Source organism: Tursiops truncatus, chromosome 13 (assembly GCF_011762595.2).
Source record: "Tursiops truncatus isolate mTurTru1 chromosome 13, mTurTru1.mat.Y, whole genome shotgun sequence".
Taxonomy (NCBI): Eukaryota; Metazoa; Chordata; class Mammalia; order Artiodactyla; family Delphinidae; genus Tursiops; species Tursiops truncatus.
The window spans coordinates 76,432,406-76,450,035 of record NC_047046.1 but is presented as its reverse complement, the minus strand read 5'-3'; the positions used below and the strand labels follow the sequence as shown (position 1 = coordinate 76,450,035).

At 42.6% G+C, this 17,630-nt stretch overlaps 1 protein-coding gene across 1 annotated transcript; it reads left to right on the top strand.

Moving 5' to 3' along the window:
• Positions 1-8,081: 8,081 nt before the first annotated feature.
• LOC101337231 (serpin B3-like) lies at positions 8,082-15,928 on the top strand. Its single transcript, XM_004323930.4, has 8 exons — positions 8,082-8,227; positions 9,213-9,402; positions 10,017-10,076; positions 11,456-11,584; positions 11,899-12,016; positions 13,128-13,270; positions 13,572-13,727; positions 15,314-15,928. Exons 1-8 carry the CDS (start codon positions 8,127-8,129, stop codon positions 15,722-15,724), a joined length of 1,308 nt encoding a protein of 435 aa, XP_004323978.3. The 5' UTR covers positions 8,082-8,126; the 3' UTR covers positions 15,725-15,928.
• The last annotated feature ends 1,702 nt before the right edge of the window (positions 15,929-17,630 follow it).

Genomic DNA, 17,630 nt, shown 5'->3' with positions numbered 1-17,630 from the left:
GATGCGAGAGCTGGAGGAATAGAGGAAAGGAACAGTGGAGCTACAGGCTCCGGAAAGGTTTGGGGAAGAAGGGACCACGTCCCTGGTGTCCCTCTGATTGAGGTCACGTGACTAGTCCCATTTCCTGGGCAATCTTGAGAAAATCCTCTGGGCCTCACTTCTTGGGTTGCAAATCAGACAGTTGGAGCAAATGATTTTCTTGAGTGCCTTCCCCATGCTGCTGTCGTCCCATCTCTGAGACCTGAAGCTGGCCCCATGCAGTGGCCACAGCGCAGCAGGCCTACTAAAGAACTGGTGCCGTTTGTTTTGCTGAATGTTTAATTTGCTTGTAGACTTTTCAGCCTTTAAGTATATTCTGTAATTTATTTTATTCTTGCTGCTGATTTAGCTTCTAAGGGCCTTTTCAGTTCCAAGACTCTATGATTCTGGAGCCAGTGGTTATCTGAGTACCTGCTTCTCTGAGGTTATGGTACCAGCTATTTTTAATGCTATGAACCAGGCAAGAAGATCTGTATATTGTTGAATCCTGAAATCCTCTAACTATCCCAGGTAAGAATGTCAGAAGATTGCTCTGTTGCCTAACTGGTTGCTTCACAGGATGAGGCAAACTAGGGTTCCACTCAAATGTGGAATCTAATTTTTAAAAAATGGTACAAATGTACTTATTTACAAAACAGAAACAGACTTACAGACATCGAAGACAAACTTATGGTTACCAAAGGGGATACCTGGCAGAGGGGGAGAGATAAATCGGGAGCTTGGGATAAACATACACACACTACTATATATAAGATAGATAACCAACGAGGACCTACTGTAGAGCACAGGGAACTCTACTCAATATTCTGTGATAACCTATATGAGAAAAGAATCTAAAAAGGAATGAATATTTAAATAAATTAATAAGTTAAAATATTAGGAAAAAATGTCCCTGCTTCTAGCAGTCTGTTAGAGACCCATCACTTAACCCACTACTAAGTCATAGAAAGTAACTAAGAACCCACTGCAGGGAGAATGGATCACTGAAAAAGCCTACAGATATGATGGTCAAACATACTATGTAAACATCCCTTAATTCAAATTGAATCTTCAAGAAGCATTCATCCAAATATAAGCAGCCCACAACCCATTATTGCTGTTTACTGCTAGCCTTGGTGCACAGGGACAAATCTCTCTGTGCTCCAAAGATACACTTATTCTACTGAAGCGTTAAGAGAGCCCCATAACAGAAGAGATAGGAGGAAATGTCATTTTACTGATAAGATGGGAAGTTACAGAGTAAAATTTTAACTAAGGAATTTAATAAGACCTTTGTTAATATAAAATATCAATCAACCCAAATGTTAAATATCAATTACAATTAATTGGAGGGAAGATCTGTATGAATGGCACTAGAGCTGGGAGATGGGAGAGAGGATGGCACACAGAGCTGGGTGGGAAGGAAGGGACAGGTCATAAGCTGAGAGAAATGCACTAGGGATCTCCCAGACTGAAGTTACTGCTGTGGATGGATGAGCCGGTAGGATATAGAGAGAGTGTCTGTGGTCGATCCCTAGGAAAAGCGAAAGCCTGCCCTTAAGGGTGGCCATGTTACCCAGAAAGTCAGAGCTGGGGAGGAGAGCTGAAGATAGGATTTCAAGGAAGAGGAGTCAACAAGTGACAAATCATTCAGCAAATTCACTGTAAAGACTGAAAAGGGAGCCATCAGGAAGCTCTTAGGAAATCACTGTTGGGCTTTAGCAGGAAACTTTAAGAAGTGTAACGGGGTTAGACTAGAGTGGATACGGAAACAGATGAAGAATCTGCCCTCATCTGGGTAAACCTCAGCCTGAAAGACCAACCACAGACATTGTCAGTGTGTCTCAGGGTTTCTGTAGACAAACGACACATGAAGCAGATGGCTCTCGAAGCTAATCATCTATCACAAATAGGTGTTATGTAACACCCGGCACCATTTCTACATTTCTCCAGCACGCATGTCCCCTGCATTCCCAGGATAGCATTTCAATGATCAGTCTCCCATCTTTCCCATCCACAATGCACAAATGTTAACTAGTCTTCCTTTGCCAAAGTACGTTTTTCTCCTCCAGATATTATGTTTGAGGACCTACCCTTTCTGATACTTGAATATCTGGCTCATTTATGTTCACTGCTGTAGGATAGTTCATTGTACAAAATTAGGGTATTTATTTCCCTTATTATTCTATTAATAAATGTCTAAGTTGTTTCTACTTCTTGCCCCTGCCAACAGTACTGCAATTAACCCACAATACATGTTTCCTTGAGCACAGCATGTGAGTATATACAGGGTATATGTTTAAATAGAGAATTGCTGAATCTTAACCACATTCTGCCTAGTATTACCAAGTTACTTGTACTAAGAAATATTTGCATCAGCATTTTATCAGTAATTCTCTTCTACATCACGCCAATCCTTAGTTTTTAAGAACTGTCAGCATTTCTGCTGTTAATCTCACTGTGTTGTATTAATTGCATTTTCCTGACCTAGAAAGATTAAGCATCTTACATATACATGTACATATAACATATAAACATATACATGTCTTTTAGGACTTATTTGTCAAGATCCATGGAAACTGTTTCTCAGATTTCTGCCGAATGACTTCCCCACGCCCATCATAACAAAGCAGCTGATCCCACAACTTGTCACAATAGCTACTAAGCACCACAGCCTCCGACGTCCCAACACCCGTCTTACACCTGCACTCCACGTCTTGCCTCCATCCCTGATAATTTGGTGCTACATGTGCCTTACACCAGTGCCCCATGTCCTCTCAGCACACTTCTTCTCAATATGGGACCAACCTGATCCCAAAAATTCCATCCCAAGATGTTTTTCCCAAAGCCATTTACTTACCGTGATAGTCAAGGCTCTAGCAGAAAACAAATGACACAGTCCAATTGGGTAATTCAGGAAAGTTTCACAAAGGGACTATCCAAAGTATGGTCAGGGCTAAGAGAAACCAAGAAAGGATGGTGAAGCACCCCAGGGCTAGCAAGAGTGGGGGGACATTGCCACCCCTAGACGCGCATGGCAAGGGCAGGAATGGTGACCAAAACCCAGAGAAGGTAGCCGTAGCTGCAGAAAAGCCGCCCGATAAGATCTGCGGCCTTTGGTAAGGAAATGCAGCCTCCTCTTGGCAACCTCGCTGAGAGGAAGCCGGGTGACCGAGCGCCCTGCGCTCACCCAGCTGCGGGTCTGCTCCTGCTTCCTCCCACAGGCCACGTGCAAGGTTCCCTAGAGGAGAAGGACCTGGATTATGTCTCCCTACATCTCTGCCTCCTAGGGCCAGGGGAGGTTGAGCCAGTGAGGGGTGAAACTGGAGAAGCAAAATAAAATCCCCAGCACACCATATCCCATGTAATCAAATTCCTTCTTCCCTCTAGAACTTTCTGTCTCCACTGGTACTCTAGAGACAGGCATCAGCCACAATTAGTATTGCTTTATATATAGAACATCTTCAAATAGAAATTAAACATCATGGATCTAATTTTTTTAAAGGTCAAAAAAGTTTTTGTTTTTTTTTCCACAAAGGAGGAGATTCAACTAGAAGAGAGATGTAAAATGAAACAAGAATAAATTCAATTGTTGCCAATAAAATGAAAGTTTTCCAGTCGCCCAACACTGGGAGCAGTTGGGATGAAGTGGAAAACCTAAAAGGTGGAGAGGCAACAGATTACTTAGTGGATATTAAGGGATAACATACAAGTTGGTAGGTGGGCACAAGGTGAAATACCTGGAGGGCCAGGAACTTAAACTAAGGCTTTGGGACAGGGAAAGGACAACGGCTAGTAAAGGCAGTGGGAATCAAAGAAAGAGAAGACCATGTTTCCTGGCATCGTGGTATGGAGATAGGGTAGTAAGGAGCTGTCCCTGAGAAAAGGTCACGGAACAGGAAGTCATGGGGAAAATTCATATTTCAGGTAAAGCAAGAAGGAACAGGGACAGTCCTACAAAAAAGGAGTGCCTGAACTCGTTTTTCTGGGTAGCAGAACAGGAGTGCCAAGCTGAAACAGGGTGACGATTTGTAAGAGATCAACAAGGAACAGCCTTGGATTTGATCGAAAGCATGGATTAGGATGACTGTCTTGGATGGAACTGGAAACGTGGGAATGGGGGGGAGGGGGGAGGTTTTATGAATTTGTCTCCGTCTTCCTTGATAAACCCACGTATGAGACCAATTCCCTAACTAACATCTTGTTATATCTCACTGCAGTTGGTTCTCCTCTGAGAAAATTAAAGCCAACTTTATTAACCCTATTCAGATGTTATTCAATGTGTACATATCTATGTCCGTATCTGTAGAGAATATAGTAATTGGCAGATATGCTATTGTTGGATGCTTGAAGGATCCTCTCACCTAATCAGTTTGCCTGCAGACAGGCACATACTTGGTAAGGAAGAAGAAATAAGATGCTCCCTAGGATTTGCAACTTAATAATGCTGACAAGTCTTCACGCCCTTCACAAGGAAGTAAGGTTTAGGAAAACAGAGAAACTAGTTCTTAATGAACAGATAAAGGTATTAGAAATAGCAAGATGTTTTCTGAAGGTGTGCTTGCCTCTTGAATTTTAATAGGTTCCTGGATTCCTGGAACCAATGATGTTGGTGTATATTTAGAAAATTCCCAAAGACATAAGTTAGAAATTACTGACCTGCAAAATCTTCTGATAATTGCTGAGGCTTCTGCGACACTGAATGACATCAGGGTGTCATAACCGTGTCTATTACATGCCAGGAGCACTTTTCAAAGACGGGGGAAAGAGTATGATATGGTTTATATTTGAAGCAGCCCAAGATCTCTGTAAATTTAACCAAACTCCTGGCCCTTGGCAGTTAGTGTCTCTTCCTCAAAGCCAAACTCTACATGAAAAATCTTGAAAGTTTATTCTCGGAATTTAGTCCTAGTTGAAAGTTCCCTTGAAGACCAATTTATCCTACTTTGTCTCCCTATTTCTTCCTCCAGGCCCAGGCTGAGCTTCTTGCTTCTGTCTATGGGGGTCAGATCCCTTTCTCTTTTAGCCCAAAGAAACCCATCCTGTTCCTGCTCCAGGGACCTCCACTCTCTCTGGGACAGTGGTCTGTGATGCAACCTTGACTAGAAGTTCCTATTCCTTGTGTTTGTCATTTTTCATCCTGGATCTTTTCTCTTCCCGTTTCCTTCTATTTCTGGACTTCACTCCTATGTCCTCACTCAGCCCCACCTGGTCTCAGCTCAGGGATCTTTGACCTACAGTATCACTCAGGGGTCACTGCACACATATCGACAGCGGACCCCTAAGAGCAGCAGTGCTGGGGGCTGGGGGATCAGGCAGAATCATCTTTCAGGTTGAGAAACACAGATCTCCTCTTCCCTTCACCTCGCGTCTCCATCTACTGTGCTTCTGGGACCTTGTTGCAGGTGAATCTTCCTGTGAATGAGCAACGTGCTGAGACTACAGACTCTGTTCCTGGCAGGTGTTAAAAAGGACCAAGGACAGTAACAAGTGCTGGAGACGTGCAGAGAATCAGAACTGCATTCACACGTGCTGCCAACATAGTCTGGTGGGAATATAAATGGTGCAGCTTCTGGGGAAGGCAGTCTGGCAGTTCTTCTAAATCAAACATAGACTTGCCATTGACCCAGGGTCTCACTCGTAGGTAAATGCCTGATAAATTAAAACACACGTCCACACTGAAATTTCTGCATGAGAGTTCACGTCGGCATTATTCACAATAGTACACCAAACCCAAATGTACATCCACCCATGAATGGATTTTTTTAAAAGTGATATTTCATACAATGGTGCATAATATAGTCATATAAAGAAATGCGCCATTTTATACTACAACATGGATGAACCTTGAGAGTATTATACTGAGTGAGAGGAGCCTGATAGAAAAGGCCACATTCTGTGCAATCCCATTTATATGAAATACACAGAATAAACAAATCCATAGAAACAAGAAGTAGATTTTAGTGGTTTCCAAACACCGGGGGGAAGAAAGAACTATGTAGGGAGCTTCCCTGGGGAGAAATGAAATTATTCTGGAAAAGATCATGGTGATGGTTGCGCAACTTTGTCACTGGCCTAAAAACCAATGACTTATACATTTTTAAAAGATGAAACTTACACTACAGACGTTTCTTGGGATCTACGGGGGACTGATTCAAGGACACCCCAAGGATTCCCACATACAGGAATGCTCAAGTACCTTATATAAAATGGCACATAACCTACATACATTCTCTCTACACTTTAAATCATCTCTCGATTTCTTATAATACCTAGTACAATGTAAAGGCTACGTAAAGAGTCGTAGATACAAAGTAAAATAGTTGCTGGTGTGGGGCAAATTTAAGGAGTGTTTTTTGGAACTTTCTGGAATCTTTTCCAAATATTTTCCATCTGGTTGACTGACTCTGTGGGTGCAGAACCCATGGATGTGGAGGGCTGACTGTATGTGAGTGATATCTCTGTCAGAACGTTGGTCCACAGTACAAACATCCCACACCGGTGGTAGGGGAGATATTGGGCTAGATACCCTGGAAATGCATCTCCCCCCTGACAGCCATGCCACAGGGAACAGTGTCCTCTGGAGAAAAACACTTTCTTTTCTCCATCTTCTTTTCCCCTCTCAAAGTGATTCATTTCTACTAAATTCCAGCTGGATAGAGCAGTGTGAGGGAATGGAAGGTGAGCACAATTTGACACTCTCTCAGTTACACCCACAGAGGAAAACACCCCAATCCCATTCCCCACTCAAAGCTCCTGGTGGTCTCTGGATGGAGCCCTAAAAGAGTGTCTGAACCCTAGCCTTCCCTCCTAGTGACTGAGGGGCCCACACAGGAGCATTTGGGAGACCCATTCCCACCACCTCACATTTTGTGGGAGGACATTATCTCTTTTGAAAGTTCAGAAGAAACAGGTTCTTTTCATTTAAACACAAGGAGTTATGTCACTAAAAGAACAGAGTCTGTCCACAGACTACCCTGTGGGGAGTGGATACACACACAGCTTCCTGAACCAGCTACCTGCCTGGATACCTCACCTGTGCAGTTCACTAACTTAGAAACCTGGGCTTCTGTTCAGCCACTCTGTGCCCCATTTCTGTCATCGGTGAAATGGGGAAAACAAAGGGATCTGCCTGAATAAGGTGTTAAAGAGGGAAATGAGTGAATACATACCCGCCTCAGTAAAAGTCAACAGTTTTTAATATTATTCTATGAGAATGCCATGCCCCTGAAGAGAGTACAGCTCCAGTGATAAGAGACTTAACCATGGCATTCAAAAGAACTCTTTTTCCTGCTTTTTTCTCACAGGCATTTGACACTGTTTTCAAGACCACGAATTTGAAGATGGCATAGCGAATAGCAGGCTAACCAAGAAATGTCATAATTCTAGAGTTCAAACAGTTTATTTTTCTGATACATCTTTGTACAAAAAATTGGAATACTGCCACCAAAATGGCCCCTGTTTGGATCCATTGTCCTTCTCACTGAGAGCTGATTACACTGCAGGGAAATGAGCTTCCCACTGACCTTAGAAGTCATTGGCCATCTGGGATTGGCTGCAAGGGGCATGGGGGTCACAGGGGAGACCACAGCCAAGGTCCAGCCTTTAAGGGAAGGCAAATGATGCCTGTTCTGCACCTACTGCTGAGACACTTCACCAGTATCTCTTAAGCTGAGAATTGGAACTATTTTCCTGGTTATACAGAATAATTCTTAAGGAAATGGTCGGGTTGGAGAAGCCCTTTCAGAACATAAACTAGAAAATGTCAGCTTTTTAATTGTTGGTGTTAGAAGTGGTCTTAAAGACAATTCAACATGTAAGACAAGAAAGATATTCTAAGGGTTATTTCTGGTGGGGCGCAGTAGCTCAGGGCACGTGAAGAAGTTAGAATTTAACTTTATTCTCCTTGGCGCTAGAAAGGCACCTACATGCATTTCATATGAGCCAGTGATCGCAGATCACAATTTCTTCTGCAGGTGAAAAGGACGCACGAGAATAAAACAATAATCTTACGTTTACTCATAGAGGCTTCGTGCTCATGAAGCTGATGAGTAGCCTGGTGAAGAAATCAGAAGCTGCTTTACTTGAAATACCAGCTGCTGTGAAGGATGGGAGGCAGCAAGAGAGAGGTATATAGTCCAGACCTGACGATTCGCGGCACATCAGCTCACAGTCTGTCTGCCCACCTCTGCTTCCTTCAGGCTCACAGGTAAGTGCTTCCAGCAGCTCTGCTTTTCACTACGTGAATCCTTCCTGAAAATAATGACAATGATGTGTGTTACATCATTTATCTAATTTGTTTTGTCTGATTGTATTTTATTCTTTAGCCAGGACAAAAGTAAAACAATTTTTCATTTCCTTTAATCTTTAGGTAATTTATTTATTTCCAAAAACCAAATGCTCCCTTAGGAGGAAGTGTATTTGGGAGGGTAGGATGTCCAGTACCCACAGATCCCTCAAGAAAAAGGCATAGAGGTGCCTCATGAGAGATGGTGGGATGTTACACATCAATCTTTGTCTTTGATCTGTTATAATGCATTTTCTACCCAGTCTTAGTACAGCCAGTAAGGAAGAAAAGATAAAGATATTCTATTAGTTTTCACAAAAGTTTTCTTTTCCTATTTTTTTTTTTTTTTGCCACACCACACGGCATGTGGGATCTTAGTTCCTTGACCAGGGATCGAACCTGCGCCATCCTGCATGGGAAGTGCACAGTCTTAACCACACTGCCAGGGAAGTCCCCACAAAAGTTTTCTTTAAATACTATTTCGATAGTCTTCTAATTATGAAGTGTATACATGTACATTGAAAAAAGCTTTAAAAGTAAAAGGAAGGAAGCTATAGATTTCAGAATCCCACAACCCACATATAAGGCATTTTTTATGAAAAGTTTATTACAGACTAACCTCCCTTTCAGTAAACTCATTATAAAATAAATTTGGGGCTTCCCTGGTGGCGCAGTGGTTGACAGTCTGCCTGCCGATGCAGGGGACACGGGTTCGTGCCCGGGTCCGGGAAGATCCCACATGCCGCGAAGCGGCTGGGCCTGTGAGCCATGGCCGCTGGACCTGCGCGTCCGGAGCCTGTGCTCCGCAACGGGAGAGGCCACAACAGTGAGAGACCTGCGTACTGAAAAAAATAAAATAAAATAAAATAAAATAAAATAAAATAAAATAAATTTGATGCTTCTGCAGGAGTTCCAGACTACATCAAGCCACCATGAGTTCACTCGGGGAAGGAATCATCCACTTTGCAGTCGACCTGTTCCAACAGATCAGACAATTAGAGAAGGAAAATATCTTCTATTCCCCTTTGAGTATCATGTCTGCCTTAGCCATGACTTCCTTGGGGGCCCGAGGAGACACCGCATCAGAAATCCAGAAGGTAGGTTTACATTTACATTTACCAGTTTGTCCTGGTTTCCCTGTTGGCTTCTGTGCAGATGATCACAGACCTGGCTGTCCCCAGGGGTAGCACAGGAAGCTGCAAACCTCCCCAGGACTGGGCGGGCACAGAGCTGTGGGAGCATATGCTCTCCCCCAGCTCTCCGCCCTATCTCTTCCCTGTGCCTAGACTTCCTTTGGGAGCTGGGATGAACCCTACAACTGCCCAGTGACCACAGGTGAGGCTTTAAATGGTAGAGTTCAGGTAGAAGTGGTGCGTTGACTAAAATCCATGGGAGACATCTTTACATGTTTGCTCAGCAATGAACGAAAAATGAATCAGGATTCTTTGAACTGGCTGGTGATCAACCAGCTTTGTGTTTTTCACACGCAGGTTGTGTTTTTCAAGGAGCCAGTGCTTGCACGAAACATTTCTTTGTTCTTTTTCTTTCTTTCTTTTTGGGTTTTTCTTTTTTTTGATTTGGCATTTTGTTTTGATTCTGTCTTTCCTTCCTTCTTTCTTTCTTTCTTCCTTCCTTCTTTTCTTTCTTTTCTATTTACTCTGGGGTACATAGATCTCTAAAGTCTCCTTGTCTCACTCCCCGTCTCCTCCAGGTCCTGCACGCAAATGCAATCGCAGAGAACACAGAAGGAGGAGGAGCTGCAAGAGATCCCGTGAGTCACAGAGCATTGGATCTAGGACATCACATATCCAAGAGGGTCGGAGTTTAAACTGGGACTTTCAGATAAACAGGGAAAAGCCAGTTTTTAGGGGACATCTTAAGCAAAATAGATTGGACAGAGTTGTTTCTCATATCATCTTATGTACTTATTTATTTTATATATTTGTTTTCTTGAAAGAAGAGTAGCATGTTCTTAAGAGCAGGGGTTCTGAAACCCAAAGGAGCTTCAAACTGAAGAATGTTTTTTTGCCATGCCATGCAGCTGGCAGGATCTCACTTCCCCAGCCAGGGCTTGAACACAGGCCACGGGAATGAAAGCCTGGAATCCTAACCACTAGGCCACCAGGGAACTCAGGAGCTTCAAATTGTGCTCTTCTGTTCAGGAATGGAGAACGTGGCAAAATACAACTGCTCTGAGCCACAATTTGACGTCATACAAATTAACTAGGAGCAATAAAACGTCTGCTACAAGACATGCAACTACATGTAAAACAGGACAAGAGTGCCTGGATGACAGAAACCCCCATAAATGTTATGTATTATTATTATTATAGAATAATAATAACTATAGTAATCACAATATGTTGCTAAAATTATATGATTTTAATTAACCCCTAAATTACATTAAGAGCAATAAGCATATGATCGACTATATTTTGGAAAATGATGGAGTGAGAATTATGGTTGGTAGCCTAAATAGTCCAAAACTCTTAGTTAGCAAGTGGAAGGTTCTGGTTGAGATAAGCGTGAGTTGAAAAATTGGCTCTGTATCCTTGGAGAAGTTTCTTAGTTCTCTGAACTCTCTTGTTTTCGTGTCAGTTGAACTAAAGACTTAGAGATGCTGATGTGCAGCTGTTGGCAGCGTACCAGAGACACACTGCCCCTACTTCAGAGTGACTGGCATAGCGAACAGCCAAAGAGCACAGTCAAGGGGTCTTAGAAAGTAATTCCTCCAAGGAGTAAAACAGGGCTCCATGTCATAACATAGGGCAATATACAAATTTCATGTTCTCATACAGTCGATGACTGTTAGAGATGCACTATGGCTCTGGCTCTCAAGGAGTTTAAGTTTTAGCTGATCCCTAAACATTTGAGACAATTAAAACACAATCCAATAGTGGAACGGTGCTGCATCTCTAGTTCGAAAGAGAAAAGGCTGGAGTGTGTTAGAGCAGGAGGAAGAATTACCTGGAAGATTGAATGTAAGGATTATGAAGGGTATTTCTGGTAAAATACACCATATATGGGGAGATAGCAACAAATGTCATCCCTGGGGATACCAAACTCTAGGAACAGAGCTCACAGACCTATGGGGGTGTAGTGTTTACATACAATGAGAGTCTAATGAGCTCACTTTCTGGTGTTTTGAAGGTTGAAAGGCCAGGAAATATTCATCATCAATTTCAAAAGCTTCTGACTGAGTTTAAGAAACCCACTGATGCCTATGAGCTGAACGTAGCCAACAGGCTCTATGGAGAAAAGACTGTTCTGTTTCTTCAGGTAAGTTTCATGACCTATCACACCTTTGGTCTGCATCCTGGGTCCACTGATCCCATCTCCTAATGGGGGAGGGGGAGGCAGAGGAGCCTGGCTGACCCACATGGGGAGCATTTGCCCTGGGGGCATTCAGCTCCTGCCCCGCGACGCCCCCCACTAGAGTGTCCCAGAGCCTGACAACCCACTGGGGAAGTGGGCGTAAGGATTGTTTCAGGTACTCTGTTTGGTCATTACTGAACACAGTTTAATCTGGGAATACCTACATAGTTACTGACAAATTACTCTTAATCCCTCCTTTCTTCCTGCCCATGTCATAGGCATACATGGATAATGTTGAGAAATTTTACCTAGCCAGTGTGGAATCTGCTGATTTTGTCAATGCTGCAGAAGAAAGTCGGAAGATGATTAATTCCTGGGTGGAAAGCCAAACTAATAGTAGGTTATGGGAGAGTCACTCCTTCACAATCACTGTAGATTCCCCGCTGTGTGTGAGCGCTGTGCTGGACACTGCATGGGGTGCCAGGAGCCGGGGTGAGATGAGATTGCAGGGGATGGAGGCGGGCACTGCAGAGGGTGGAATGGTCCACGTCAGTGTGGAGAGAAACAAGGGGAGCCCGGGAGGGATCCCAGGACCAGCTACCTGGAAACTCAGCTGAGTCTGTGGATGACAGTATCTCTATGGATCCCAACTCTCTGCTCAAACTTCAGGTTGATTCGCATTTTTTCTTTAAATTAGAGGCTTAACGTCTGGATTATGATCCCTAAGAGATAATATTAATAGGGTTCCCTTATCCTTTGTTAACTGGGAGACGAGCCACTCTCCTGCCAACCACCCTTCTTGCCACCTGCAGCAGGAGCTGCCTGACCACTTCCCCATCCCCGCATCCTGCAGGGATGGCCACAGTCGTCCTCCCCAACCACGGAAGGCGGCTGGATGATGTCTCCATTCTATGAATAATATCCTACCTCCCGTCCTAAATACAGGCCAAACCTACAGCAACTCAACATGGCAAATGAAGACAAAGACACCCCGGGACATGGTGTCTGAGTCCATGTTTTCGATTCTAGCGTTCATGTCATTTGTCCTAAAGAACATTCAGGCCCATTCCCTCTGAGTGGTGAGTTCAAGTTTCAAAATATAGAAAGCAAAGAAGAAAGTGAAGAAGAAAAGAAGAATAGAGGAAGGATGGAGGTAACAGGGGAGGGTGGTAGTAATTGAGGGGACAGACAGGGTGGTAGGAAGGGAGGGAGAAAACTGACCAGTGGAAAGATCAGCTGAAATCAGTCCATCAGAATTCAGTGTGAGATGACTGATGTCACCCCAGAGACCAAACACGTTCCCAGTCAGAAGAAGGGGTGTCTGCATGAGGGCGACTCCATCAGGCTGGCGCCGTGAGGAAAGCTTCACCTTGTGAACAATCGGGCACAGAGTCCCTAATGTGGTGATTTGTGTGAATATTTAATCATCACTTGTAACTTTCAAAGCATCTTCCAGACAAACCACTTGTGCCTTTCATGACAAACCTTTGGTTTTCTTTCTTTGCAGAAAAAATCAAGGATTTCTTTCCCAAAGGCTCTCTTAATAGATTGACCGTTCTTGTTCTGGTGAACGCAGTCTATTTCAAAGGGAAGTGGCACAAGGAATTTGAGAAAGAAAAAACTGGGGAGGAAAAATTTTGGCTGAGCAAGGTATTGTCTATAAATTATGTATATCACATAACATAGCTACACATTCAGTGTGAAATGTAAATATCTAGTGATTAATATAGAGCTGCTGTGGGTAGAAGATAGAATTTGTCAAGGCTTATTTTCTTGTCTTTTTTTTTTTAACTTTATTTAGTTGGGATTCCTTGAAGAAACTCTTGTCTCTAATTCACAGATTTCCGAGATCATCTCTTAGAAGGAGGATGTATTTGGTATTACGATAATATTACCTTTCTTTTTGACTTATGCTCACTTCGCATTTTCTTGCCACATGACTTTATTGCAGGATACAAGCAAACCTGTGCAGATGATGAAACAAACCGACCTTTTCAATTTCACGTCACTGGAGGACATGCAAGTCAAGATCCTGGAAATACCGTACAAAGGCCAAGAGCTAAGCATGTTTCTGCTGCTGCCCAATGACGTGGATGGTCTGCAGCAGGTAAAAGCTGGCACCCCCAATGCTGCCTACTCTTGCTTAAATTCCTAGTGAGACACTGCTCTGTGGGCTGCTCACAGACTGGTGCTAGTGGCTGGCAGAGCTCAAGCACACAACAAAACAATAAAACCGATACCTTAGGTGTCACGGTATGACACGAATAGTGTTTCTGTACATCACAGGTCACATTAATATTCTGATGAAACTATGGAATGTCAGTTCACAAAAAATATATACCTAGATACACACATAACTATTTTGCAACCATACGAACCTCTGATATATTCCAGTCCACTCATTTGAAGACAAGGAGATTAACACGCATACATAGGGGACACATAGAAATATTTGCAAGTTCACTCACAAGTAAAATAAGGAAATTAAAAAAAAAAGCGGTTACATATTGCCCACTAATTCACAGTGCTTTTGTAGACGGTGGACAAATAGCTTTATCTTGATGCCCACTTTTAAATTTTGAAGTATTTTGTCCCTAAGTGCTCAGAATGGACCAAAGGCTCATTCAGAGCCTCGTTGCTAAGATTTCAAAAAAGGGGGGGATTAGAGAATTTTCCTGTTAGCATAGTTATAATAAAGTTAACATGTAAAAATATCAATAACAATATTTGGCATAAAAGGGCATTCCATAAAAGGCCATAAGCCGTTACTATAATAGTCGATGATGATGCGGAAGCGGCAGTAAACTCGCCACACTCAAAATACATATCTCGTAACACTGGAAACTGGAAATCCTTAGGGAAAGCAATATGGCAATAAATGTGAAGAGTCATCAGAATATTTCTGCTTCAGCTCGAAATTCCCCATTATCAATGACATTGGGAATCTCAGTCCTAGGATTTTATCCTATAACAACAAGTCTAAACAAGGGAAAAGCTTTTGGACAGAAGTGGCTCAAAATAATGAAAAATTTTAAATGAGGAAAAATACATGTTTGTATTACCTTAGGTTAGGTTAGGGACTGACATGCAGTGAATGCTTAAAAGATATTAAGTAAAGATGTATATACTGAATATCAATTTAATGGTAGTATTATGTAACAATGTAAACTTGATTAGAGAAACATATATCTATACAGGAAAAGTTTACAAATAAATGAAGCAAGAAAAAGGAATAAAAGTAGGCTATACGCTGTAAATGCACTATGTAAAAATTTATGGACGAAAGAACATTGACAAGAGGTTATTTGAAAGTGAAGCACGAAATAGAGAACGAGCCTAAGAAGTAGAGAGCTCATCTTCTACAAATAATTTTATTTAACCATTCTGTTTCATATATGTGTGCATATATATATATATCCATTTGTATAGATATTTATACATATGCATATATTAGTAATGTGTACATATATACATAAAAATAGCAAAGCCACGAAAATATAAGAACATTTATTTGATTATATAATATATATTCAGGACTCTGTTATTTTTACCTCCTCAGATAAAACCCTATCAACTGAATCTCCTGTATTTATGTTTTTACTGTTAAAGCACTTCCACGTTTCAATCCAACGTTAAGGGGGGCTCCGTGTCCTCTGACAATCTTGCCAGTTGTTCCCTTTTTCATTGTTATAGCTTGAAGATCAGCTCACTGCTGAGAAGTTAATAGAGTGGACGAGCCCACAGAATATGAAAGAGCGTGCAATGGAGTTACACTTACCTCGGTTCAAAGTGGAGGAGACCTATGACCTCAAGCCCATGCTGAGAGCCCTGGGGATGGTGGACGCCTTCACTGAGGGGAAAGCCGACTTCTCAGGCATGAGCAGTGAACGAGAGCTGGTGGTGTCGGAAGTCTTCCACAAGTCCTTTGTGGAGGTGAATGAGGAGGGTACAGAGGCTGCAGCTGCGACTGGATCAGTAATCAGTGTAACATCAGTAGTACTTCCAGACAGTTTCCACTGTGACCACCCTTTCCTGTTCCTCATCAAGCACAACAAGACCAACAGCCTCCTCTTCTATGGCAGAGTCTCTTCCCCTGAGATGTGATTAGCCAACGGCTACACTCGGGGCACATTCACAGAGCTGTTCCTGAGCCTTGATTGCTGGAAGTAACAGGTTGTCTTTGATTCATTTTCCTTTCCAAACTCATAATCATCACTAAGCATATACACTAAACCTACTGTATCTCCCCATGGTAACTCCCATGTGGACAAAATGTTCAAGATATAATAAAAGGATATTTCAACACTCTATCTTCACCTGAATTTGAAATAACATAGCTGCTGTTTCGAACATGGTATCTACTATTCAAACCTACTCACCTAGACACCCACATTTATTTGAATTTAAGTGATCTGTGGAACGCTTACATGCCAAAAAGTTTTCCTCTTATAAAACACATTATCAATAATACAGTACTTATTCATACTACTTGTTGCTTTTCCTTTTTTGCTTCCTTTCTTTTCAACAAAGTGCAAGTGGCCTGCCACACATAGGAGAGATAATTCGGAAATATAATAATTTATAAAAAGAAAAATTCAAAACAAGTGTAGAGCATGATGAGGCTGAAGAGGTAGACTGGTACCAGAGCATGAAAGGCTTTGAGTCCATGTTAGGAACTTTGTGTTTTATCTCTAAAGAAATGAAAAGACATTGTAGGTTTGTAACGAAAGTGGGGCCCGGCTGCTCACTGCTCAAAATCCAATAAAGAGGCCAGGTTGGTGGAAAGGAAAGTTTGCTTCAATTTGGACGCTGGCAACCAGTGGGGGAAGGCAGACCCCTGTCCAAAGGCCGACTCCCGCCCTGACAATCAGGGGGCAAGAGCTTTTATACCCAGAGGGAGGGGCTCCATGCAGAAACAGCTCTGATGACAGGCAGCTCTGACAGTCACCGTGAAACTGGTCATGAGGTGGTCTGACCTGTGTCATCTTGATTGTTTTAAGTACAGTTAGTCTTCAGTTCCAGGGTTGGTTTTTTCCCGTTTCCTTGAGGTTCTCAGAATTGTGGCAGCTCATGTCACGGCTACAGTCCGGTCACCATGTAGTTAACTTCTTCCACCCGGTGTGGGTTTCAGTATCTATAATACAGCTCGCAGGATACGGCTCAGAATATTATCTACAGCCCTTGAGAAGGAAATAAAAGTCCTTGACTTTGCTTAATGACTAAATTACTATCATTGGATCTCCTTTGTTTTCCTTTGTTTCTGCATGTTCTCACTTCTCTAATTAAACTTATTCTTTGGCTAAAGTTATTTCCACAGACAAAAAGCAGGCTGAGGACATGGGGGGAAGGACCATAGGGTCCTGCTTCATTTCAGGTTTTGTTTGTTTTCCAAAGGGGGATAGAGATCATATCTGCCACTTTAAAATATGTATCTGGTTATTATGATGTAAATGGGTGAGAGGAAAGAACAGCATGGATATAGTGAAATTACTAGTAAACCATTAGAATGTCAAGAGTGGAACTGAGATAAATATTTGCCACTCCAAAATGTATCCTCGGAGTAAAATTTGCCACTCCAAAATGTATCCTTTTGGCGTGAGGATTAATTTAGGCTAATAATTTTTAAGAAACAGAGGACCCAGGAAGACCCAGGAAGTCTTTCTTTTTATCTCCCACTTAGCTGCCTAAAGAGTTTAGATTAAGGGCCTGTTCCCACAACAGAGCTATCACCAGAGATACCTGCAGAGAATGTGGGCGAGAGGTGGTGGGGAAGCTCGGCAGGGCCTGGAGATCAGTCCCCTCTGTGCCCATAGTCTCCGCCTGGCCCAGCAAACATGTTACCAAACATTTGCTTTTCCATCTCCATGTCAGCTGCATTTTTGAAGTCCCAAACCACTACACCCAACATCCTCTTTTGTCTTCTCTGAAGATGGTCTTTAAGGTGAGGTTTGGGGCCATTTTGTCAAGTTTCTCAGTCTTCCTGGGTCTCTCCCGTGTGCGGTGGAATAAA

Bases quoted from the DNA above. Each gene is read 5' to 3' on its own strand.
- LOC101337231 (XM_004323930.4), top strand. From the start codon at position 8,127: ATGGGAGGCAGCAAGAGAGAGGTATATAGTCCAGACCTGACGATTCGC. The intron at 13,271-13,571 runs GTATTGTCTATA...ACTTTATTGCAG, and splicing joins AAAAATTTTGGCTGAGCAAG to GATACAAGCAAACCTGTGCA. The intron at 13,728-15,313 runs GTAAAAGCTGGC...TCATTGTTATAG, and splicing joins ACGTGGATGGTCTGCAGCAG to CTTGAAGATCAGCTCACTGC.